The 27,565-nt window shown below is 41.1% G+C and overlaps 1 protein-coding gene across 17 annotated transcripts in view; it reads right to left on the reverse strand.

Moving 5' to 3' along the window:
- Positions 1 to 27,565, reverse strand: part of INVS (inversin) — a 236,930-nt gene that overhangs the window by 52,915 nt on the left and 156,450 nt on the right. For all 17 annotated transcript variants that reach the window (XR_013404658.1, XM_077965649.1, XM_077965642.1 and 14 more), the window contains 3 exons: positions 21,397 to 21,503; positions 12,921 to 13,133; positions 47 to 330 (listed from right to left, as the gene is read on the reverse strand). Coding sequence is in view for 16 of the 17 variants with exons in the window: in XM_077965649.1 (XP_077821775.1) it covers positions 47 to 330; positions 12,921 to 13,133; positions 21,397 to 21,503 (604 nt within the window). In the remaining variant the exon portion in view is untranslated. The remainder of the gene's footprint in view (positions 1 to 46; positions 331 to 12,920; positions 13,134 to 21,396; positions 21,504 to 27,565) is intronic.

Consider the following 27,565-nt stretch of genomic DNA (forward strand, 5'->3'; position numbering starts at 1 on the left):
CCACAGTCCGTGGGCCAGCAGGAGATGACAAAGGCAATACACCTACCATTTGGCCTTCTGGAGTTTGTTCCCTGCAAATCCGAGGAAGCATACTGCTCCTTCTGGAGGGCTCTGCCTAGAGACCCTCCTGGAGATCCTCTGCTGTCTCTTGGCTCAGGGCCTTGGGCCACGTTGCCAGCAGGAGGCTGCTTGCTGGGGGCCCGGCTCTGCCTGCTGGGTGCATCCCGGGTGCTGGGCAGACAGGGAAGGGCCTGGGGTCTGCAGGAATCTGGGCTTTGCCTTCCTTTTTGCTGTTCTGCCTCTTTTCGTTTGTTTTCTTCCTCTCGCTTTCTGGAAGCAAAGTCAAAGAGGAAAAGGAAAAAAATGTAAAGAGTATCACCTGCTCAAGTGTCTCTGTGTGAGATTTAAATTTTAAGAGGCGCTACTACATCACAGGAGATATTTGGAAATTTGCATTTTCCAAGAGCAGTCTTTTCTCCAGATAAAATAAAAACCACCTCTTTCACACCAGGCCTTATAGCCCAAAAGATGACGGAGCTGAAAAGTTTATAGATCAGTCTTTGTGCTGTTGAGACACGAGAGATAACCAGGCAACTTTTCTGAATGTGAAACATAACACATTCCCAACGGTGTGTATGCCCCAAGCTTGTGTGTGATCCCTGGAGCTACCTGTACCACCACCCGTTTTTCTCCTGTTTCAGAAGGCACACCAGAATGCAACTGAGAATGACAGTCAAAGGGATAACTTTGAATCTGCTCTATTCATTTAAAAAAGCCCATTGGCAAACCTTAATGATCATATAAAAAGTCACTTGCAAAGTACCTTGCCAGTGATTAAAACACACCTGTGAGTTGCAAATGCTGCCGTTAAAAGCTCTAGCTAATGAGTCAAATCCACTCATTTTACAGATGAGACCCAGAAGGTAGGGTGATTTTAAAAAAGTCACACATGAGTAGCTGGTGGCAAAGCTGGAACCCTTGGGTAGCAAGAGAACAGACAAGGGCTGGGGAGGAGGGGCCCATCTAAAGATGAGTAGCAGGGTGAGGCAGGTGGGTCTGACGTGGCTCAGAAAGGTAGCCCAGGCCCCTAACTAAGGACAAAGGAAGGGGCTGAGTTAGGGGCAGGATTCGTTTGACCACTGCTGTTAATTTGTAGGGATTCCCAAGGCAAAGACAGGAGGAAAAACAAAATTTCTGAGTCTCTCTGCTGGGCACTGAAGATACAGAAATGACGACCACAGATTTCAGGTCCTCCCTAAGGAATCTTCTACCCAGAAGGAGACAGCCAGGAAAACAAAGACCTAATTTATCATGGAAGAAGTGTTATATTTTGCATTTATTTATCTTTTAAAAGACAGGGTCTTTTACCTAGGCTAGAGTGCAATGTGCAGTGGTGCCTTCTTAGCTCCCCGCAGCCTTGAACTCCTGGGCTTAAGCGATCCTCCCACCTCAGCCTCCTGAGTAGCATGCGCCACCACACCTGGATAATTTTTAAATTTTTTGTAGAGATCGGTGGGCGGGGTTGCGGGGGAGGGGGGCGGTGGTCTCACTTTGTTGTCCAGGCTGGTTTTGAACTCCTGGGCTCAAGCCATCCCCCAGCTTTGGCCTCCCAAAGGGTTGGGATTATAGGCGTGCACCACCACGCCCAGCTGAAAAGGACTTTAGTTGTGTGCCCCTCACACTTTATTGGGCTGAATCACCTGGTGTGTTGGTAATTATGGATTCTGACTTAGAAAGGCTGGGGAGAACTCAAGATTCTGCATTTCTAACAAGCGCCCAGGTGATCCAGGTGTTGCTGGCTCTCTGGCCACACCTTGAGTAGCCAGGCTTAAGAGCACAGGAAAGTCTAACATGGACTGCTCACTATACCACTAGGTGGAATGAAATGTACAATATGAAATGTGATTCTCCACATTGACACCAACTTTTTGTAAGGTCCATCTTGCTCACACATGAGCATGCCATCTTTATAGGCAACCTGACAAGGTGCAGGGCTAAGGATCAGACACAGAAGCATGAGACAAGGTGGAGACCCTAAGCTGACAAGCAGTCATAGAATCCAGACTGCCACGGACTACGGCATTTGAAGCAAAGCTTATTTAGATCTCAAGGGACAGGAAAGCCCCAGCTGACAGATACCTGGGTTACACTTTGATTTAAAACCTTGTCAACTTGTTAAATTCCCCTTCTGAAGCTCTTTCTTCCTGTATGGAGTAGCCCCTGATCTGGGGTCCAAGCTTGCTTATCTAACAGTTTTCTATTGAGTCCCATTACCAAGAACATGGCCAGATGGGTCGTGCTAACTCCTGTACAGCTCTAGTGTTTTTATTCGACTCTGGTTTTGTGACATCTTTGCCACCTGCTAATGACTGCGGTCTACAGGCCAGCTGGACAGCCTGTCATCTCAGAACTTGAGATTCATATGGATGCGAGCAGGCGCCATTTCAGTGTGATCTGTCTGGGACAAGGCTGCTTTTCAGAAGAAGGTGGAAGCATCTGGGTGGCGGAAGTGCTGCTAATAGATTTAATAGCCTTGCTCCAGGAAGGCAGAGGAAGAAGGGCTGTGCTTTTTATCAGCACCGATGAGCAGAGCTGTTTTAAGGGAATGATATTGGCTCATTAGACAGACACATGTGGGTGTCTGTCTGGGTTGGCACCTACATGGATCTCACTGCCATTAAGGGGGACTCTGAGGTGACAAATTAGACTTTGTTATTTGAGCAGTCTCCTCTTTCTTTTTAGGAAACCAAACAGCTCCTTATTCAATTCCAAGAAGCTTCTCTGTAGCCAGTCCCGGGGCAAACCTTATCACTGCAGACCTTTCTGGGCCTTTAAACAAAGGCAGTCACATGAGGAACAGGGGATCCAGCCTTTTAAAGTGGTCAGGACACCCAGAAAGCAAGAGGGCTTTGACTTCTGGAGATTGCTTTGGAGGGGGGATACAGGGGAGTGATTTTTCATTTTGGTAGAACTAAGTAAGCAGAATTAGGAGACAGAATGCAATCATCTGAATGAATAATTAGCCCCTGGTCTTATAAATATAATTAATTTTTTTTGATTGATGCATTTTACATTAAAAAAATCTTCCAGGTGGCACATGGCCCACAATTGTGAAGTTCTTCAGAGCAGTGGTTCTTGATGTAATAGCAGTGATCACTGGATATTGGGGGAACCCACCCCCGATAATTCAATGTAGGTTCTTTTCTATTTTCCCTAAGTGTCAGCCGGTCTGAGAAAAAAAGGGAAAGAGAACAAAACAGAGGAATTTTAAAGCTGGGTGTCCGGGAGAGACATCATATGTCGGCAGGTTCTGTGATGCCCCCTGAGCCACAAAACCAGCAAGTTTTTATTAGCAATTTTCAAAGGGGAGGGAGTGTACGCATAGGGTGTGGGTCACAGAGATCACATGCTTCAAGGGCAACAAAAGATCACAAGGCAGAAGGTCAGGGCGAAACTAGAATCACTAATGAACTTCCATGTCCCGCTGTGCATGCATTGTCATTGATAAACATCTTAACAGGATTCAAGAGCCTTGAACTGGTCTGACAGAATTTGCCAGGCTGGAATTTCCTAATCCTAGCAAGTCTGGGGGTGTTGCAGGAGGCCAGGGCGTGTTTCATCCCTGATCTGCAACTGCATAAGGCAGACACCCCCAGAGCAGCCATTTTAGAGGCCTCCCCAGGAATGCATTCTTTTCCCAGGGCTGTTAATTATTAATATTCCTTATTGGGGAAAGAATTCAGCGATATTTCTCTTACCCATTTTCAGTAATAAGAGGAATATGGCTCTGTTCTGCCTGGCTCCCAGGCAGCCAGACTTTAAGGTTATCTCCCTTGTTCCCTGAAAATCGCTGCTATCCTGTTCTTAAGGTGCCCAGATTTCATATTGTTCAACCACACATGCTTTATGAACAATTTGTGCAGTTAACGCAATCATCACAGCATCCAGAGGTGAAATATATCCTCAGCTTACAAAAATGACGGGATTAAAAGATTAAAGTAAAGACAGGCATAGGAAATTATATGAGTATCGATTGGGGAAGTGATAAATGTCCATGAAATCTCCACAATTTATGTTCTTCTGTCACGGCTTCAGCAGGTCCCTCTGTTTGGGTTCCCTGACTTCCCGCAACAATTGGGAAAAAACGGAGTGGGATTAAAACTGGAAATTATGCGTAACCTATATCCTATTTTATCTATATTGCTGCCTTAAAACTAAAGCAGCAGCAGTAACAACAACAACACAAACAATTCAGCTTCTGAGAGTTGAACATGACCCCACATGTATGTGTCTCCCTGGGGAAAAAGTCCAGAACCATTGCTCATAGCGTAAGAGTTTGAAGAAACCACAGTGTATTGAGGGTGACACCCTCATTTGGTAGATAAGAAAACAGGCAGAGAGGTAAGTGACTTACCCAAGGCTACATGGTAAACTACAGACAGAGCCAAGATAGAACTCAGCTGCTTTATCTCCTGGTAAAATTCATCCCCATGACAGAGTTGTTTTTAAAAATTTCACCTAACTTCTTCCATTATTTAAAAAATTAATTGGGTCATATGAAGAAGCTGGGGATGCCACTTCAAACTAATCATTCGCAGTATTTAAAAATGAGCTTTCTTTTTTATTTTTATTTTTAGAGACAGGGTCTCACTCTGTCACCTAGGCTGGAATGCAGTGGTGCAATCATAGCTCACTGTAACCTTGAACTTTTAGGCTAATTTTTAAAAAAATATTTTGTAGAGACAAGGTCTCCCTATGTTGCCCAGGCTTGTCTTCAACTCCTGGCCTCAAGTGATCCTCCCACCTCAGCCTCTCAAAGGGCTGGGATTACAGGTGTGAGTCACTGCACTCAGCCATACCTAGCTTTCAATGTAGTGTTTAGTCCTTAGCTCTTAGATTCAATAATTGTCCTGAAATTTAAATGTTTTTTTCTTAAGTTATAAAGAAATGTCAAAGATCTTTAATCAGGGCCGGGCACGGTGGCTCACGCCTGTAATCCCAGCACTTTGGGAGGCTGAGGCGAGTGGATCATGAGGTCAGGAGAGTGAGACCATCTTGGCTAACATGGTGAAACCCCATGTCTACTAAAAATACAAAAAATTAGCTGGGCATGGTGGCGGGTGCCTGTAGTCCCAGCTACTCAGGAGGCTGAGGCAGGAGAATGGCGTGAACCTGGGAGGTGGAGCTTGCAGTGACCCAAGATTGTGCCACTGCACTCCAGCCTGGGTGACAGAGCGAGGCTCTGTCTCAAAAAAACAAAACAAAACAAAACAAAAACAAAATTTAATCATGAAGGTACACTATGTTATAAAGATCTATTTTACTTGTAAAGCTTAGAACAAATATCAGAAAAAGAACCAATATTATTCTAGTTGATATGAAAAAATTTTAAAAGTTCTATGACACAGCAAACAACATTTCTGCAGGAAAATTATTAACATGCAGAATATTAGTGGATAAAATAGTCCCACCTTTCTCTCTCTCTTTTTCCTACTATGTGAAGAGAAATTGGGTAGACGATAGCTTCTAATGGGCTGCTAATTTAGTCTGGTTTGTACTGTCTCTTTTAGAGCAATTTTTGTAGCTCTTCAGAGGCTCACAGGATAAGAAAGTGAGAAAGTCAACTGGGGATCAAATCTTTGACAACATCTGTTTCAGGTCCTGCGCTCCACAGGGCGAAGAGGGGTTTCCAGACTCTCAGCTGATGAGACTGGTGCTGTCTACCCAGGAATAAAAGATTTACAGGACACATCGCTGCTTCACATTGCTCGAGGGCTATTATGGGGCAGAGATATTCCCCCAAAGCCCCCTAAAACCAAATCTAAGACCCACAGATAGAAATTTTTACAAATTACTAGCCTGGATGAAAATCTGGCAAGAAAAGGGCTAAAAAGAAGCTGAGTGATCAGAAATTTTAACAAATTTTAACAAAAGCTGATCAAGGGCAGTAACTTAAATGACTTGAATGTACGATGGCTTCAGCATCTCAGGAGTGGATATATCTATTTGTGCAATATGGCAAACTCTTGACTCTGGCCCTGCATAGTTGGAGTTATGGAAGTTGATATTTTTTCTACCCCACTATGTGCCTTCTAAATACTGCGACCCATAAGAGAGTTCTATTTGCCCACTTTTGACATGAAGAAATTAATTCTATCAGACACTGCAGAAACAGGCAGGCTCTTTCCCATCCCATGAATATTCAGGTTTCCATTGCCATGAATACAAGACCTAGTGAGGTCTGAGAGATGTGATTAAAATGCTTCTACAGAAAAGAGAAGTCTACTTAGTGTGTCCAGTTGTACTGATTTAACCCAGCTTTGCCTAAATGCTGCCATTCTAATTACTTGTCCTGGTGTAGGCTAGGGACCAATCGATATTTGTAACTTTCTCAAGGATTTAGGAGAATATTGGTGTGCTCTGTTCTGTTAGTTTTGAGGCTAACAGGAAGAGTGTTATTGAATTACATTATAGAATTGATAATGGTGGCTTGGCACCACTCTCTTAACAACGAATGGGATCAACAGTGGCATAACTGAATGAGCCAGATGGTTATTCAATCAGATGGTTGCTAGCATCTGGGGACAGCCTCTAGCATGGGCTTGGCTGGTAGGAGGATTCCCTTGAACCAAGTAATGGTAGGTAGCTTGGCCTTGAGACTTAGATCCATGTGCCATCTCTCTTCCTTACTAGCTGTGTGACTTCAGGCAGGCTAACCTTTTTGTGCCCATCTCTGCATTTATAAAATGAGATTAAGGACAGCTGTCATGTCTACTTTTTAATATTTATCTATATTTGTAATATCTAAAATCCACATCATTCAATCAGGCTTCCATTTCTTATGGGTATGTTTTTGGTTCCTAGAGACAAATTAACATCAACTATTTGGCTAAGCTTCCTTATATCTTCTAAACAAGAAACAGGGTATTTACCTGTAGTTGTTCTTCCCAATATTCTCTTTTTTTTTTTTTTGAGATGGAGTCTCGCTCTGTTGCCCAGGCTGGAGTGCAGTGGCGTGATCTTGGCTCATTGCAAGCTACGCCTCCCAGGTTCACTGCCATTCTCCTACCTCAGCCTCCCGAGTAACTGGGACTACAGGTGCCTGCTACCATACCTGGCTAATTTTTTGTATTTTTAGTAGAGACAGGGTTTCGCTGTGTTAGCCAGGATGGTCTCGATCTTCTGACCTCTTGATCCGCCCACCTCGGCCTCCAAAAGTGCTGGGATTACAGGCGTGAGCCACTGTACCCAGCCCTTCCCAATATTTGCTAAATCTGGCAGGGATAAGACTTGTAAACAGTGTGAGTCTAAAAAGTTTACAGAATCATGGTTTCATGTTCAAGTACAGACAGCGGTCAGCCCCTTTGCTCTGGTCTTTCTTTTTAAAATCAGAACACAGACTGTTATAATCTGTCAAATGATAATTTTCTCATGACCAATATTCAGGGAGTTGGAAAACCAAATGAATATATAAGTGCCAAAGAGTGTTGTGAGGAGAAGTGGTATATAATGTGTTTGCTGCCTTGAGCAAGACAAACAAGTTAAAGTTGTACACTTATAGAGAGTCACAGTATAAGAATTGAAAGAGACCTAAGAGGATTTGGTCCAACCCTTCCATTTGACAGATGGGGAAACTAAGGTCTACAGTGATCAATGGCTTATGTAAGGTTTTAGACCCTTTGTAGGGGAATTTACTGAACATTTATTTATTGAATGCTTACTACATACCAAACATTCTAAGGTACTAGAGATGTTGAGGTACATAACACACAGTCCCCGTTCTCAAGAAACTGACAATTGAGTTGGGGAATCAGACCCATACGCTCCTGCCAATAGTGAGTTCTAGATGTGATGAGTGCTAAAGGAGAGGTAACTACACAGAGCTATGGGAGGATGTGGGAGGCACTCACTAATTAAACAGGGGGAGAAAAATGCTACATATGAAGAATGAGAGAGGAGTAAACTGAGAGGTTACTTCAGGCAGAGGGAGAAGCACGCATGAGCAGAGACTCAGAAGAGATCTCAGAGACCAGCTCCTCACATAATTTTTTTTTTTTTTTTTTTTGAGACAGGGTCTCTGTCTGTCTTCCAGGCTGGAGTGCAATAGTGTGATGTAGCTCATTGCAGCCTTAACCTCCCTAGCTCAAGTGATCTTCCCACCTCCCTAGTAGCTGGGACTACAGGTATAAGCCACCACACTGGCTAGTTTTTGAATTTTTTTGTAGAGACGGGGTCTCACTATGTCTTGAACTCCTGGGCTGTTCTCAAACTCCTGGGCTGAAGCGATCCTCTTGCCTTGGCCTCCCAAAGTGCTGTGATTATAGGCATCTTTACATAATTTTAAAAATGCCTTATACACTATCATGGAGAGATGATAATTCCACTTCTGTTGGATCATTTCCAGTGAGAGGAAAATATTACCTCATGAGACAAAAAAGATTTAGCTCTCACCTTTTCAGTTGGTGTTGCATGGTGTCTAGGAGTTTGTCAGATTTTTATCTCTTCATTGTCACTGAATAACAGGCATAGAAATAGCTGATCTTTAACTCCCTCTTGAGGGAATAAGAAAATGTCGTGTGTCTTAGGACCTGTGACTTACAGAATGTTAGAGCTGGGAGGGACGTGAGAGATCATTTAGTCCAGTGGTTTTTGTCTTTTTGTGTGTGACTCATGGACCCCATTTGGAGAAAGTGATAAAGAAAGTCTATAGATGCTCTCCCGCAAAACGCATGTGTGCTTCTGACACAAAATGCTGTGTACAGTTTCAGGTATTCATGGATCCCTGAAGCCCATCTTGAATTAAGAAACCTTCTTTCCATTTTACTGACGAAAATCTGAGGCTCAGAGAAGTGCAATGGCATGAAAGAGAACAATGGAAGTAATTCCCCATGGGCCAGATGACTTTGTGAGCAGATGAGTCAGACACATGGGCCAACCATTAACAATCTGGTGATGTTCAGGGAAGCACTGACTAATTACGAAGTGAAAAGGAGATGAGCAGTAGCAATGGAAGTGTTATGAGCAGTTTTTTAAAAATCTGAAAGTTGGTTTATGAAAAGGGGATTTAGATTTTTCTCTTTGGCTTCCAGGGGTAGATTCAAGTCCAAAGGGTAGAAAAGAACTTTTGCTAGACAGAGCCCTCCACTAATGGAATATGTTATCTTGAGAGATACAGGACTTCTTGCACTTGACTTTTTGGGGGACACAGAACCACCTCTCGTAGAAGGGACTTAAGCATCACAAGAGTTTGAACTGGGTGACCAAAACTGGACATGATGATGTAACTCTTAGAAACATAATCACATATACTAGCTAGGAAGAAGCTCAGGTCTCCCAGACAGAATGGTAAGTGAAGTGAAGAAAGTTCAGGTTGGGAGGGTGGTGGTAGTGGAGAGAAATGAGACTTAGAAATGTAAGTGGAAGTGAAAGAAATGTTGAAGGATCTTACAGAGCACCATGGCTGGTATTTAAGAATGAGGGGACTGGGCGCGGTGGCTCATGCCTGTAATCCCAGCACTTTGGGAGGCCGAGGTGGGTGGATTGAGGTCAGGAGTTTGAGACCAGCCTAGCCAACATGGTGAAACCCCATCTCTACTAAAAATACAAAAATTAGCTGGTTGTGGTGGTGCACACCTGTAATCACAGCTACTTGAGAGGCTGAGGCAGGAGAATGGCTTGAACCCAGAAGGTGGAGGTTGCAGTGAGCCGAGATCAAGCCACTACACTCCAGCCTGGGCGACAGAGTGAGACTCCGTCTCAAAAAAAAAAGAAAAAAAGAATGAGGGCTTGTATAGAGTGGTGGTGGCACAGAAGAATGAAAGCAAAGGCTGTCAAAGGGGGAATGCACACAATCAATGGTAGCAGCACTAGCAAGCACCTAAAAAGGCCAGAACAGAGACAGACTGTGGTGATGAGCTGTTTCCATCTGCATGTCTGTGTGTTGCAGAGTCTGAAGTTATAGTGAAAACAGGACATGCAAATGGAACGTACAATGATCTAAAGTGTTGGCAAGTGACAAAAGCATAGCAGAAATGCCCACTAGGCAACTGAAGATATGAGATTAGAGTTCCAGGAGGTCAGGGTGTGAGACAGATTAGGGGGCTATCTATAGACATGAATTAATTTAAAATTTAAGAGTAGATACATTTTCAATGGAAAAAAGTATAGCATGAATAGAAGTCTAAGAAGTTCGCCTTCAAGGCTGACTGCAGTGTGGAGATGGAATAATTTAAAAGATGTGAGAAAGGAGAGTCAGAGAGTTACAGGAGATCTGAGATTCGAGTGAAATAAGAACCTGGCAAAAAGCAAGCTTCAGGGAAGAAGGGTGATCAACAGAAATATGGTTTTATTTTAGTGAACACTCAACTGTGTGCTTTGGCAGGTAAATTATAGTAATGTTCATTTTGGCAACAACATAGGCAGTGCAGTGTGAATTATAAAGTGCTTTTAAATCGATTATAGATATACGTTAAATAGCATTTTCTAACATTACCTGCCTTAGTAAATATCACTACAACTTTTTTCTGTCCCAGTTTCTCTTTCAGTAAATTAGAAATTACTTTACTTAAGTTTAATAAGTGCCTTTCACATCCTCATTTTAAGGAAGATGATTTCTGCCATCCTAACATAATAAACTAGGAAAGGTACACCAAGGTGACATGCTGTCCCTGGGCCAGCTTAGTCAATGAGGCAGCAGCAGCAAGGACTGAGTTTAGCATCCCGATGTTTGTTTCTTCAAGCAAGAATTAAAAGCAAAAATTAAACACTGACTCAGATTTTAAGAAATAACTTTTGAGAAACAGAACAAATGAAATCAGTTTCTCCACCATTTAAGTATATCTCTTGGAGATCTATAGCCTCCCTTTAGGGGACATACAAAGTCAGTTGTGCAGCCTTTGCTGAGTCCCATCTTATATTCAAGCAGATATGACTGCAAATTTTGAAAATAGATTCTCACACATTAAACTGGAGCTTATGGAAACATCAGTAGAACGAAACACAACATTCCATCCCTTTACAGAGATCATTTACTTGCAACTCAGGATAATTGGTCATGTGTATTATCTACTTATGGTTGCCACTCACAAGCAGAGAACTTTTATAAGAAGGCTGGAAAGAGAGGTATATAGAGGCTTTTAGGTTGATACTGGATTCTTTGGCAAAAGTGAAAGGAAGAGGGCATCATTAAGAGAAGAGAGCAACATAGTATTTCCTGGGATACCATCTACTTCAGTAGCTTCAGAGTCACAGAAAATGGTGTGTTTCTATAAATCTTATTTACTGAAGGCTGACATGATGATTAACATTCCAGTACATAGTGGTATTTAACTTCTCATTAAAATGACTTATCTTGCCTCTTATTATTACTTTTAATGATTATTTAGTACACTTATGCTTCCCCCTTGAGGGTAGGATGTAGCAGGATTTAAGAGTTAGAAGGACTGAAGATTTAGATTTAGAAACATTCAAGATACAGCCAGGAAGTTATCTTTCAAGAATCTGCCCAGACTGGGCACAGTGGCTCATGCCTATAGTCCCAGCACTTTGGGAGGTCAAGATGGGCAGATCACTTGAGGTCAGGAGTTCAACACCAGCTTGGCCAACATGGCAAAACCTCATCTCTACTAAAAGTACAAAAATTAGCTGGGTGTGGCAGTGCACGCCTGTAATCTCAGCTACTTGGGAGGCTGAGTTATAAGAATCACTTGAACCTGGGAGGTGGAGGCTGCTGTGAGTGGAGATCATGCCACTGTACTCCAGCCTGAGTGACAGTGAGAGACTGTCTCAAAAAAAACAATCTGCTTGCCCACATCTTTATCATCAGAGTTTATGGTGTCTGTATTTGCTAATGTGGTACACTGCTGCTATTTAAAATACTTCTACCCAACATATCTATCAAAGAAAAGGCAAACCAAAGTATAATATAAAATAAATCTTTTTTTTTTTTTTTTTTTGAGATGTAATCTCACTCTATTGCCCAGGCTGGAGTGCAGTGGTGCCATCTGGGCTCACTGCAACCTTCGCCTCCCAGGTTCAGACAATTCTCCTGCCTCAGCCTCCCGAGTATCTGGGATTACAGGTGCTAACCACCACGTCCAGCTAATTTTTGTATTTTTAGTAGAGACAGAATTTCACCATTTTGGCCAGTCTGGTCTTGAACTCCTGACCTCAAGTGATCTGCCTGCCTTGGCCTCCCAAAGTGCTGCGATTATGGGTGTGAGCCACTGCACCCAGCTTTAAAATCAATCATTTATGTGAAATAATCAGAATGTGTAATAGGCACAGTCATTTTGTATCATTGCCCAAAAAAAAAAAAAATGCGAAGTCCTTGAGGCAGGGGGGATTTTGCTTTTTTAGTTGCCATTTTCTCCCTAGGCACTAGCCAAGCGTTTTGTCTGCACAGTAAGCATTCAATCAATATTTCTTGAGTAAATTATTTAGTACAGATGTTTTAGGAAATGGGTGAAGGACAGTAAGCTATTTATACAAGTTGGTTGCTTTAATCAAATTAAAACCAGACTTAGATTGATCTAGTGAAAGTAGGCTAGATACTGGCATGTTTCTTTTGGAAAGAAAGAGAGGAAGGGCAAGAAGGGCAGTTATTTCTTTACAGCTTATTCTAGGAAGCAATCCCATCCCCAACTCCCTGCCATGAGTGGGAGTGCTTTGTCCCTGGGCTGAAACATTGGGACTAATCTAGAGGAATCACCACCCAGCAAAGGTTAGGCCTTTGTCCTTCACTGCAGCCTCGGTCCCAGAAGACGGAGTGCTGAGAAGAGGGAAGGTGACTGGTTGCAGGGACCAACAGTAATTCACATTCTCATCTGCTTCCCTCTCCTGGACACCCCAGCACCCCCCACACCCCCACTTCCACCCTGATTCTGGGTGGCGAGAGTGCAATCTGCATAGCTCACACTTACTTGGCAGCAGCATCTTTTCTCAACTGTTCATGCTTCATGAGGAGATTTTTCCTGTCTCGGAAGGCTTTTCTGACCTTGTACCCTTTGTAGACAGCTTGGATTTTGAAGGCGGCGATGTCTTGAATGGCTGCGATGGACAGGGCACCGTGCTCCAACATGAACTGGATCACTTCATGGCGCTCACCAAGCAAAGCATAATCAAGGGGTGTGTATCTGAAGTGGGAGGAAGATTTCTTTTTTTTTTTTTTAATTTTAGAATGTAATTCAAGGCACAATTAAACTGAAAATATTATCATGCAGCAGAAGGAAACTTCATTCTAAGATGTGGAATATTCCCCAGGCAAAGCCACCTTCTCTATAACAGGGCTGTTCTTTTTTTCTCCAAGGGGCACAAAACAAGGTTGACTACTGTGGGTCAGGTGCTTTGTGCTGCTAACCATGGCAGTTCCTGAGTTTTATTCCCTGGCAAACAAATAGGGGCCTATTGGAGACACATGATCACTTCCCTTCTTTCCCATGTGCCAAATAATTCCCTGCCCCTATCTAAAAAGGTAGTGAAAATATTAATTGTGAGATTTGTGAATTTGAGCCCATGATTACTGACAGTTAATGCTTATGAAGTAAAAAAACAGAGCTCCAAATGGAGAAATTCGGTATATGATAAGAATGGCCCTTTACATTTCTGCAGAAAAGATGGATTACTAAATAAATAGTGATGGGACAACCAGGTAGCCATCTGGGGAAAAAAAAGAGATTCTTATACCACATTTTATACCAAAATAAATTCTGGACAGAGCAAATACCTAAATATTTTAAAAAGGAACCATGAAAGTACCAGAAGAAACCAGGAAGATTAAAAACAAAATGATGTTGGAAGTCGTTTCTAAAAAAAAGATACAAAAGGCCTGGGTGCAGTGGCTCATGCCTGTAATCTCAGCACTTTGGGAGGCTGACACAGGTGATCACTTGAGGTTAGGAGTTCGAGACAGCCTAGCCAACATGGTGAAACCCCGTTTCTACTAAAATTAGCCAGGCATGGTGGCACATACCTGTAGTCCCAGCTACTCAGAAGGCTAAGGCAGGAGAGTTGCTTGAACCCAGGAGGTAGAGGCAGTAGTGAGCAGAGATCACGCCACTGCACTCTAACTTGGGCAACAGAGTGAGATGCTGCCACCAAAAAAAAAATAAAAAATTTCAGAAACCATAGAGAAGACTGACAAATCTAACCACATAAAAATAACAAAATTTTACAGGGTAAAAAAACCACCAAAGACAAAGATAACAGTTCCCAGAAGAGTAAATACTAATAGCTCTTAACATATAAAAAATACGTTCAACCTCACTCACTTAAGAGAAATATGAATTAGACTAACATGAGAAAGTACCTTTCAATGATGATCAGATTTGCAAAAATCAGAAAACTTAGTAACACACTGCACTGGCAAGGATAGAGAGAGTCAGGCTCTCTCATATACTACTTTAACTTTTAGGGAGGATAATTTGGCAATATTTATCAAAATTATTCACATATATATGCCATTTGACATAGCCATTTCACTCTTAGGAATTTATCTTACAGATCTGCTCTCATGTGAAATGCTTTATGTACAAAGCTGCTCATGGAAGTACAGTTAGTCATAGCAAAAGAATAGAAACAACCTCAATGTCTATCAACAGAGGACTGCTTAAACAATGCACAGGCCGTCCATAGAATGAAGACATCTGTATATGCAGTCATTACTGCTGTATATGAATAAATAAAGAACAATCTCCAGGATGTATTGTTAAATGAAGACAAAGAAAAAAGCAAGAAACAGGAGTTATTATGGCATGTTCCATTTGTATATTAAAAAAAAAATCCCTGTATGTTTATCTATAAAAATGTATTTCCAGAAGTTTTCCAAGAAACTGCTAACAGTGATGCCTCTGGGGTAGGAAAACTAGCTGTCTCAGAGGCAGGGGTAGGAGGAACATTGAGTCTTCAGTGAACGTCATTTTAAATTTCCTACAGTGTATATACATCACTGTTTTGACTATAAGGGATGAATATTATTGTCATATTGTTGTATATTTAAATCTCAAATGGCAGCTTTCTAGATGTGTTATTTTTGGCACATTTTTTTTCTTTTTTTTTTTTTTTGAGACAGGGTCTCACTCTGTTGCCCAAGCTGGAGTGCAGTGGTGTGAACACAGCTTACTGCAGCCTCAACCCCTTCTGGGCTCAAGTAGTCCTCCTGCCTCACCCCCCCAAGTAACTGGGACTACGGGCATGTACCACCAAATCTGGCTAATTTTTGTTTTTTTGTTTTTTTGAGATGGAGTTTTGCTCTTGTTGCCCAGGCTGGAGTGCCATGGTGCAATCTCAGCTCACTGCAACCTCTGCTTCCCAGGTTCAAGCAATTCTCCTGTCTCAGCCTCCCGAGTAGCTGGGATTACAGGTGCATGCCACCACACCCGGCTAATTTTTTTGTATTTTTAGTAGAGACAGGGTTTCATCATATTGGTCAGGCTGGTCTCTTAACTCCTGACCTCAGGTGATCCACCCACCTCGGCCTCCCAAATTGCTGGGATTACAGACGTGAGCCACTGCACCCGGCCAATTTTTGTATTTTTTGTAGAGATGGGATTTCGCCATGTTCTCCAGGCTGGTCTTGAACTCCTGAGCTCAAGCAATTCTTCTGCCTTGGCCTACCAAAGTGTTGGAATTACAGGCGTGAGCCACTGCATCGAGCCCATTCTTTAAAAAAAAAAAAATTCTTTTTAAATTTTGGAAACATAAAAAATTGGGTAAATACACAGAGGAAAATAGCTATCATCCATACTCCCACCTTGAGAATTAACCACTGTTCATATCTGGGAGATATGATTTCCTTTTTTAGAGAAAAATTACTTTGTCAAAATGATATAGATTTTATGAACTCAAACACTGCAAAAAAAGAAAATTGAAGTAAAAAAATTCCCCTAATTCTACCATCCAACAATGGTAATGATGACTATCACTTTTTAAACAACTTACTTTACATTTCTAAGCCTCAGTTTTTCTCATCTGATAAACAATGTAATACGCTGCAGACCTGGCATGAGGAGAAAATGGAAAAATAAGTATAAAGAGGATAGCGATGTTCCTGGCCCAAAGGAAGCAGTTAATAAATGTCAGCTCTGATTGTTGTTATTACAGGACATTCACTGCTGTATGGTTTGCAATACCATAGCAGCTTATCAAAAATATTATCTCCATAGGACCCAAACCAGTATCTATGACCATCCCATGACCATCACTGATGCTGATTCCTCTCAGGATGACTTTGACCAGCCCAATGCCATCAAAGGTCTTGGGAGAAAACATCAGATGATTTATGAGGCAGAAAAAAGGATGATTATATGGATGCATGACTAGACATAGAAAATCATCCGATTATAGAAAAAAAATGATTTCTCTTCAAAACTTACATAACAGTCACAGTTAAGACATAAAAGGAAGAGGTTTTTCATTTTAGGAGTATTTTGATCACTTTAGTAAGGAAATTGAGTTTGGGAGGAAACCCCAAACACTGAAATTAAGGAACTTCCATTTTAGGACAGCTTCATTTGCCACTTACTGTTCAGGGACCAGAAGGCTGTAAGTAAAGAGGCATCTATATAAACTTTAAAACATTATTTATAAGTGGATAGCATTTTTTAAATTCAGGAGAATTAAAAAAATTCTTGCTACAAGTTATAAAATGCCTTTCTTGATTGTGCTTTCTCTAATGGAAAAAATTACCATAGAGTCATTAAACCATGCAGTAATAGAGCTAAACTGAATTTTAAAGGTCATTTAGTTCAATACCTTCATTTTATAAATGGATGAACAGATTCAGAGAGGTTAAGCAACTTACCAAAGGTTATGTAAATTGTTTCTATAGAATGCAGACTAGAACTAAGATAACAAGTCTCCCAGTTCAGTAATCTTTCCACAACACGTATATCAATTATTTAGTATGTTTCCTATCGAATAAAACTGTTTCTTAAATCAGTGTGCAAACAACATATGTATTTGGTAAGTTTGATCATTTTTTCTGTAATTATTAATAGGTAGTATCCTCCACATAATATATAAGCAGGATTAACAAAATTTAGTTTATAAAATGTAGAGCCCAAATTATTTCTTCACCTACAAATATTATGAAAGAAAATAACATGTAGCTTAATATATCCTAAAGAATGCTAATCTGGGAGTCAGGGGACCTGTGTGACCCTGGGCATTCTCTTCACTTCTCTGGTCTTTTGTTTCCTTATCTGTAAAAGGGGAAAGGAAGAAAAGAACTAGACTTCTTAGGCTGCTTCTGGATTGAAAATTATATCTTAAATATTTTTACTGTAAAAAATTGTATTTTTATTATGAAAAATTTTAAGCATAAAAAATGTAGAGAGAATAACACAATAAACCTTTACACACTCAATACCTAAATTTAACAATTTTTTGCTACATTTGCTTCATCTAGCCCCTTCCTTTTTATTTTTGCTAGAGTATTTTTTTTTTCTTGAGACAGAGTCTCATTCTGTCACCCAGGCTGGAGTGTAGTGGCTCAGTCTTGGTTCACTGCAAGCTCTGCCTCCCAGGTTCACGCCATTCTCCTGACTCAGCCTCCCAAGTAGCTGGGACTACAGGCACCCACCACCATGCCTGGCTAATTTTTTGTATTTTTAGTAGAGACGGGGTGTCCGTGTCAGCCAGGATGGTCTCGATTTCCTGACCTTGTGATCTGCCCGTCTCGGCCTCCCAAAGTGCTGGGATTATAGGCATGAGCCACCATGCCTGGCCTTTGCTCGAGTATTTTACAGCTAATCTCGGAACTTCCATCATTTTGTCAGAGGTGTTGGAACCAGAGGACTCTACCTTGAGTGAGGGCTAGGAAAATGAGGCTGGGGCTTGCTGGGTTGCATTCCCAGAAAGGTATTCCTAGATGTTTACAGTTAAGGGAACAGACTGATAATGTTTACTAAACAGACCCAGACTTGAGAGAGTCCTAATATCCTGATATCTGGAGAACAAAGGCATTCCTAATTTTGCTTTAAAGATAATAATATTGATTCTTGCAAAATGTAGTAATTAAGAAAATGAATTCTTTATCACAAACCCTTGTAGCATAGCACATCTCCCCATAATCTTTTTTTTTATCCTGTATATAAACAAACATTATACCTAGAGTGGACTCGTTCCTCCTCTTACTTTCGGGAATGCCCTACTCTGTCTATGGAGTAGCTGTACTTTCACCACTTTACTTTCTTAATAAACTTGCTTTTGCTTTGTACTGCGGACTTGCCCTGAATTGTTTCTTGCGAGAGATCCAAGAACCCTCTCTTTGGGTTGGGATTGGGACCACTTTCCTGTAACATCTTCATCTCTATGTCTTTAAGTATTCATCAGTAAATAATGCGGGCATAGCCACAATGTCATTATTATGCTAACAAAATTAACAGGAATTCCTTAGTAAAATCTAAGGACCACTTCATAATCAAATTTACCCAATTTTCTCAAAAAATGCATTTTTGTAATTGGTTTATTCAAATCAGTATTCTCAATATTTTATTCAGAGACACAATCCAAATATCTAGCATCATTTTAAGATTGAAGTCTATACCTAGCATTTAAAACAAGTGTGATCATAAAACACATTGTGATTATTACTACTGAGTCTTTCTTTATCCCAAATTCAATTTAGAAAAATTCAAGTGCTGTGAATATTCCCATCAGTGTTGGGGTGAGTGTGTCAGATAGTTATTGACTGAAAGTCAGCAGAAGCTGGCAAAAATTATGTCTATACGGTGTTCATCAACTGACTAGTGTCAATGTATGAGAAGTAAAAATTAGCCCTACACTGATGGTAACCAACCAAGAAACAATGTGGATATAGACAACAGACAAGATACAATTGGACCTGCCATGTGGCAGGGAATGGTCTGATGGGATGAGTAGAATGCCTAAACTGGAATGTCAATAAATGTAAAAGGCAGTGCCAAGTTCTGACATTTGTACATCAAGGTACATTGCTGATGAAACATTAACAGAGATTGGGTTATTGCCACTGTCTCTTTTTATCTATGGTTTGGCAAGTACAGTTATGAGGATTTTTCCTTTGGTCTTTTGGTCTGTAATTAACATATGCTTATTCTGGGAGACAGTAAACACCTTAATTCATGCAGTTACTTAGGTCTCATATTCAAGGTTTAGCATATAAACGGAAATTGAATTAAAAAAATTTCATTGTTTCCTTAAAAATATAGCAGTCAGGTGGTAAATGCTATTACACAGAATAAATTTTTGTAGAAACAAAACAAGTCATCACTAAGTCTGAGGATTCTTAAACTTTCTTTTTTTTTTTTAGAGTTTCAAAGGGAGACATCTTCAGCTGTCCCTCTAATGAGAGAAGTTTCTGAAAGAAGTGGTAAAGGGGTTGGTTCTAGCAAACAGGAACATGTTTCCTCTGAGACGGACCTAGAGAAGTCCCTTCTCAACAAAGTTTCCCACCAACTAATAGAAAGAAAGAATGGGTGGTGGCTAAGATGAGAATGGTATTATAGCAGGAGCCATTTTAGTTAGAGCATCCATGAAACATGGAAACTAACACAAAGACCTAGGTCAGAGGGATTGTCAGAGGCGTGTGAACTCCATCTTAAAGAGGATCTGGTAAAATGAGGCTGAAACCTGTTGCGCTGCATTCCCAGAAGGTTAAGGCATTCTAAGTCACAGGATGAGATAGGAGGTCAGCACAAAATACAGGTCATAAAGACATTGCTGATGAAACAGGTTGCAGTAAAGGAGCCGGCCAAAACTCACCAAAACCAAGATGGTGACCAGAGTGACCTCTGGTCGTCCTCACTGCTACACTCCCACCAGCGCCCTGACATTTTACAAATGCCATGGCAAAGTCGGGAAGTTACCCTATAAGGTCTGAAAAGGGGAGGCATGAATAATCCATTCCTTGTTTAGCATTTCATCAAAAAATAACCATAAAAAAACAGGCAACCAGCAGTCCCCAGGGCTGCTCTGTCTCTGGAGTAGCCATTCTTTTATTCCTTTACTTTCTTAATAAACTTGCTTTCACTTTGCACTGCAGACTTGCCCTGAATTCTTTCTTGTGCAAGACCAAGAACTCTCTAGTGGGGTCTGGATCGGGACCCCTCTCCTGTAACAGGACCTCAGGTATGGAAGGGTGATCACAAACTCAGTTGTTACCTACAAATTATGAGAATCTTCCTAGATCTAAGACCACCAAGAATTGCTCTTCCTTAGACTTCACATTCTGTTTGCTCCTTTTTTTTTTTTTTTTTTTTTTTGAGACTGAGTCTCACTCTGTTGCCAAGGCTGGAGTGCAGTGGCATGATCTCTGCTCACTGCAACCTCCACCTCCTGGGTTCAAGCAATTCTCCTGCTTCAGCCTCCCGAGTAGCTGGGATTACAGGCATGTACCACCATGCCCGGCTAATTTTTTTGTATTTTTAGTAGAGACGGGGTTTCACCATGTTGACCAGGCTGGTCTCGAACTCCTGACCTCAGGTGATCTGCTCACCTCGGCCTCCCAAAGTGTTGGGATTATAGGCGTGAGCCACCGCGCCTGGCCTGTTTGGTCCTTTTTATTGGGCCTGGATTCTTGGGCAATAACCCTAACATAAGTCTCCACACCTTATATTATTCATGCAATCTGCATTTAGATTAAACCCTGAACTTTCATCTTAACTTCTCCTTATGTTTTCATGCTACATGGTGGCATCTCTTTGTCCACTGACTGATAATATCCTCTTCATCAAGAGAAACCTCTGGAATACGTAACACATTCTGCTGGCCTAAATGAACTCCTGGGCCCAGTCAATCAGGATTTCACTGACCTTATGTTAGCCAGAAGTCAGAAGCAGGACTAAAATTTTCTCATCTGCAAAATGGGTGCTTGCCCTAGGCAATAGATAAAATTCTGAAAAGCTATAAAATCCCATGATTCTAAATCAATGTCACATGGAAGTTTTGCTCTTCTATTCTGGCTCAGTATTTCTTAGTGTAATGTTTTCTTATGAGTACAGCTATTATTTCTGAACAACATCTAACCTTGAGATTTAAAAAATCTGGTAGAAAGGATGTATGATAAACAAAGAGCACTTTTTTAAAAAAAGTCAGCAACTTGGCTGGGCGAGGTGGCTCACGCCTATAATCCCAGCACTTTAGGAGGCCGAGGTGGGTGGATCACGAGGTGAGGAGTTCGAGACCAGCCTGGCTAACATGGTGAAACCCCATCTCTACTAAAAATACAAAAAAATTGGCTGGGTGTGATGGTGCATGCCTGTAATCCCAGCTACTCAGGAGGCTGAAGCAGGAGAATTGCTTGAACCCAGGAGGCGGAAGTTGCAGTGAGCCAAGATTGCACCACTGTACCCCAGCCTGAGTGACGGGGTGCGACTCCATCTCAAAAAAAAAAAAAAAAAGAAGTCAACAACAACTTACCTCTCTTCATTGTTTTCCATCTGATTAGGGAACGCGGCAAAGTCTAGCAGTAATTTAATGGCATCAAGGTATCCATTGTTGCAGGACCAATGCAAAGCTGTTCTTCCCTATAAGCATAAACAAAAATCAAGTACACCTGGAGTATTTTTGGACAGTGGTTATTTATGCTAACTCAAAATTAATATAAGCAATCATTTTTCCAAATTGCTTATTTACAAAAAGGGAAAATATTAAATATACAGTGGAGAAAGCAAATGACATTTGATCCAAGCGCTTGTAATTAATGCTATTTTTTTTTTTTTTTTTTTGAGATGTAGTTTTGCTCTTGTCTCTCAGGCTGGAGTGCAATGGTGAGATCTCAGCTCACTGCAACCTCCACCTCCCAGGTCCAAGTGATTCTCCTGCTTCAGCCTCTCGAGTAGCTGGGATTACAGGTGCCTGCCACCACGCCCAGCTAATTTTTATATTTTTAGTAGAGACGGGGTTTTGTCATGTTGACCAGGCTGGTCTCAAACTCCTGACCTCAGGTGATCTGCCCACCTCAGCCTCCCAAAGTGCTGGGATTACAGGCATGAGCCAACGCGCCTGGCCAATTAGCACTATGTTAAGGGGCATCATGTATCTCCAGAGGTAATACCCTGAGAAGGATTCATATTACTTATGTAATATTCCAACCAAAAATGTGAAACCTGAATCTAATTATGAGGGAACGTAAGACTAACACAAATTGAGTCAAATTCTGTAAAATACTTGGCTTATATTCTTTAAAAATTTCAATGTCATGAAAGATAAGAGATGAAGCATTGGTAGACATAAAGAGGGGATACTTCATAGTGTTAAAGGAATCAAAAAGGAAGATATCACAATGCTAAATTTGTATGCATCTAATAACAAAGCTTCCAAATATACAAGGGAAAAATTGACAAAATTAAAAAGGAAGATAGTCAAATCCACAGTCATAGTGGGATTTTAACCCATCTTTTAAAACAGCTGATAGAACAGAAAAAAGAGCAGTAAAGATATATAAGACCTAAACAACAGGCCTAAAAAAAGAGCCCTGATATATATATATTTATATATAAATATATATATATAAAACACTGCATCTAACAAGGACAGAGTTGGTGCTCTTTTCACATGTACACAGAACATTTACCAAAATCGATCATATGCTGAGCCATAAAGTTCCAAAAAAATAATGCACTCCATCACAAAGATGTCCATATCCTAGTGCCTGGTACCTGTGAATATGTAATGTTACATGAGAAGGAAGAATTAAGGTTGCAGATGGAATTAAGATTGCTAATCAGCTGATCTTGAGATAGGAAGATTATCCTGGATTATCTGGGTGGGCCTGATGTAATCACAAGGGTCCTTATAAGGGAAAGAGGGAGTCAGGAGGGTGAGTGTAAGAGTTATACAGATAAGTGATACAGAGAAAGGCTCAACCAGCCAATGGGGCTTTGAAGATGGAAGAATGGGGTCATCAGCCAACGAATGTGGGCAGCCTTGAGAAACTGAAAAAGTAAAAAAATGGATTCTCTCCTAGATCCACCAAAAGAAAAGCAGCCCTGGTGACATCTTGATTTTTAACCCAGTAAGACCCATTTTGAATTTCTGACATCTAGAATGGTAAGATAATAAATCTGTGTTGTTCTAAGCCACTAAACCTGTGGTAATTTGTTACAGCAGCAATAAAAAAAAAACTAATAAAATCAATTAAAAAAATGAGAAAACACTTAACTGACTAAAAATTAAACAGTACACTTCTAAATAATCCATGTGTCAGAGAATAAACCAAAATAGAAATTAGAAGTTAGAAAATAGAAAAGACAGGAGCAAGACTAATGAAATAGTAAACAAACTCAAAATACAGGCCAGGTGCGGTGGCTCATGCCTGTAATCCTAGCACTTTGGGAGGCTGAGGCAGGTAGATTGCTCGAGCTCAGGAGTTCAAGACCAGTCGTGGGCAACATGGTGAAACCCTTTCTTACTAAAAATACAAAAAATTTAGCCAGGCAGGGTGGGCGTGGTGGCTCACACCTGTAATCCCAGCACTTTGGGAGGCTGAGGCGGGCGGATCACGAGGTCAGGAAATCAAGACCAACCTAACACAGTGAAACCCCATCTCTACTAAAAATACAAAATAATTAGCCAGGTGTGGTGGCGGGCGCCTGTAGTCCCAGCTAGTCGGGGGGCTGAGGCAGGAGAATGGTGTGAACCTGGGAGGCGGAGCTTGCAGTGAGCCGAGATCACGCCACTGCACTCCGGCCTGCGAGACAAAATGAGACTGCGTCTCAAAAAAAAAAGAAAAAAAAAAAAATTTAGCCAGTCGTGGTGGTGTGCACCTGTATAGTCCCAGCTACTCAGAGGGCTGAGGTGGGAGGATCACCCGAGTCTGGGAAGGTTGAGGCTACAATGAGCCATGATCATGCCACTGCACTCCAGCCTGTGTGGCAGAGTGAGATACTGTCTTGAGAAACAAACAAACAAACAACAACAACAACAACAACAAAAAACCCCAAATCTCAAAATATATAAAATCCACAAAGAAGTAAGTCCTTTGAAGAGATGAATATCAAGTTTGTTTGTTTGTTTGTTTGTTTTAGTGCTCCAGGTAAGGAATGAAGAAAATTAAAAAAAAAAAAAAGAGAAAGCACACATTACCAATATATGAAATAAACAAGAGGAACTCACTACAGATCCTACAGACATAAAAAAGATAAGGGAATATGTGTGTGACAAAATTTATGCAAATATATTTGACATTTTGAATAAAATGAATAAATTCCTCAAAAAGTGCAACTTACCAAAGCTGAAAGAAAAATAATTAGAAAATTTGAATAATTAATGGAATTGAATTGGTTATTTAAAACTTTTACACAAAGAAAACGCCAACACCAGATAACTTCAAGAGGAAGTTCTTCCAAACATTTAAGGAAGAAGTAATACCAATTTTATTCTCCAAGAGAATAAAAATAAGGGACTATTTTCTAACTTTTTTTTTTTTGACAAGGTTAGCCTTACCTTGCTACCAAAACCTTGCGACTATAATACAAGAAAGGAAAATTATAGGCCAATCTCTCTCATAAACATAGATGCAAAAATCTTAAAATATTAGCAGGTAAAATCCATCAGTATATAAAAGTGCATAATATATGCGGGGCTTACTCCAGAAATGCAAGGGTTGTTTAACATCTAAAAAAAAAAAAAAAAAATCAATCAATGTAATTTGCCCTATTAACAGAAAAAAGGAAAAAAAATCCTGTTGATAAATGCATAAATAGTATTTGACAAAAACCCAACTATGATTTTAAAAAACTCTTGGCAAGTGGGAATATAAGGAAACCCATAGCAACGTCTTACTCAATGGTAAAATGTTGAAAGCTTGCCATCTGACAAACCAGAATGAATCAAGGATGCCAATTATCACCAATTCTATTCAATATTGTATTGAAGGTTCTAATTCAATATGGCACATCAAAGAAATGAAAGGCATAAAGATTGGAAATGAAAAAATAAAAATGTTATTATTCACAGATAGCATGCATGATTGCTTATGTAGGCAATCCAAAGCAATACACATAGCAGCTAATAGAACTGGAAAGATACTTAATATGCTACTTATGTAAAAAACTGGCAACTTGGTAAAGCATTAAAAGTACTACAAATTGTAAAAGATGCATTCCTAGTATCATAAGGACATGGACCATATTTTACATACTTTTCTTTATGTTACTTTTACATACAGTAACAATCTTGATAAATACTTGTTCAATGAGTTGATAGGGACTTGAGTTAATAGGTATGGCTAATTTTCTGACTTGGAAAACATAATTAACATGCAAATGTTTTTAAAGAGTTAAAATAATTTAATTAGCAAAAAAAGTTAATACTGGCTAAACTGAGAGAAGTTAAGACTACACAGCTGGGGAACGTATACATTAACTGGAATCTTTTAGAAATCAGTTTGGCAGTATATATATGATTTGGCAGCCTAATCATATTAATACATGATTGGTTGGTTTGATTTGATAATCTCACTTAGGGGGAATTATTCTAAGGAAATTATCCTAAAGGAAAAAAGTTAAATGCACAAAGATAATTACTGAAACTTTACCTATAATAATGAAAAAGTGACCAGCAATAGGAAGTTACTTATTTAACCTAATATTTGGGTTAAGAGCATACTTTGGATACTAAATCTCCCCGCAAGCTCCCCCAACTGTTGTTATCTTAGGCTATCTACTTAAACTACATGAGCTTCAATTTCCTTATCTGTAAAATGAGAATAATAGTAACTACTTTATAAGATTATTGTAAGGATTGAATAAACTATTAAACATAAAGTTCTTAGAACTCTGGAATTTTAAGCATTCATGATTATTAAAAAGATTATATATCACATGAGAAAATGGTGACAATTTTAAGTAAACAAAATGTGGTTTGAAAATCATGTAATAGGCCGGGTGCGGTGGCTCACGCCTGTAATCCCAGCACTTTGGGAGGCTGAGGTGGGTGGATCATGAGGTCAGGAGTTTGAGACCAGACTGACCAACATGGTGAAATCCCATGTCTACTAAAAACAATACAAAAATTAGCCAGGTGTGGTGGCACATGTCTGTAATCTCAGCGACTCAGTAGGCTGAGGCAGAAGAATTGCTTGAACCCGGGAGGTGGAGGTTGCAGTAAGCTGAGATTGTGCCACTGCACTCCAGCCTGGGTGACAGAGTGAGACTCTTGTCTCAAAAAAAAAAAAAAAAAAAGGGAAGAAAATCATGTAATAGGCCAGATGTGGTAGCTCATACCTATAATCCTAGCACTTTGGGAGGCTCAGGTAGGCAGCTCACAAGGTCAGGAGTTTGAGACCAGCCTGGCCAACATGGTGAAACTCCATCTCTACTAAAAATACAAAAATTAGCCAGGCGTGGTGGCGTGCGCCTGTAATCCCAGCTACTTAGGAGGCTGAGGCAGGAGAATCACTTGAACCCAGGAGGCAGAAGTTGTAGTGAGCTGAGATTGTGCCACTGCACTCCAGCCTGGGCAATGAAGCGAGACTCCATCTCAACAAAAAAAAAAGAAGGAAAGAAAATCATGTAATAGGGTCAGGTGTGGTGGCTCATGCCTGTAATCCCAGCACTTTGGGAGGCCGAGGCGGGCAGATTACCTGAAGTTAGGAGTTCGAGACCAGCCCAGCCAACACGGCAAAACCCAATCTCTACTAAAAATACAACAATTAGCCAGGCATGGTGGTGGATGCCTGTAATCTCAGCTACCTGGGAGGCTGAGGCAAGAGAATCGCTTACACCCAGGAGGTGGAGGTTGCAGTGAGCTGAGATCGCGCCACTGCACTCCAGCCTGAGAGACAGAGGGAGAGTCTGTCTCCAAAAAAAAAAAAAAAAAAAAAAAAAAGGCCCTGGTTCCAAAATGGCTGAATAGGAACAGCTCCAGCCTACAGCTCCCAGCCTCAGCAACACAGAAGATGGGTGATTTCTGCATTTCCAACTGAGGTACCGGGTTCATCTCACTGGGGCTTGTTGGACAGTGGGTACAGGCCACAGAGTGTGAGCCTAAGCAGGGTGGGGCATCATCTCACCCGGGAAGCACAAGGGGTCGGGGAATTCCCTTTCCTAGCCAAGGGAAGCCGTAACAGACGGTACCTGGAAAATTGGGACACTTCCACCCTAATACTGTGCTTTTCCCATGGTCTTAGCAAATGGCTGACCAGGATATTATATCCTGCACCTGGCTTGGAGGGTCCCACACCCAGGGAGCCTCGCTCATTGCTAGCATAGCAGTCTGAGATTGAACTGCAGGCAACAGCGAGGCTGGGGGAGGGGCGTCCACCATTGCTGAGGCTTGAGTAGGTAAACACAGCAGCCAGGAAGCTTGAACTAGGTGGAGCCCACCGCAGCTCAAGGAGGCCTGCCTGCCTCTGTATACTCCACCTCTGGGGGCAGGGCATAGCTGAACAAAAGGCAGCAGAAACTTCTGCAGACTTAAACATCCCTGTCTGACAGCTTTGAAGAGAGTAGTGGTTCTCCCAGCACGGAGTTTGAGATCTGAGAACGGACAGAGTGCCTCCTCAAGTGGGTCCCTGATCCCCGATAGCCTACCTGGGAAACACCTCCCAGTGGGAACTGACTGACACCTCATACAGCTGGGTGCC

This window comes from Macaca mulatta, chromosome 15 (assembly GCF_049350105.2).
Source record: "Macaca mulatta isolate MMU2019108-1 chromosome 15, T2T-MMU8v2.0, whole genome shotgun sequence".
NCBI classification, from domain to species: domain Eukaryota; kingdom Metazoa; phylum Chordata; class Mammalia; order Primates; family Cercopithecidae; genus Macaca; species Macaca mulatta.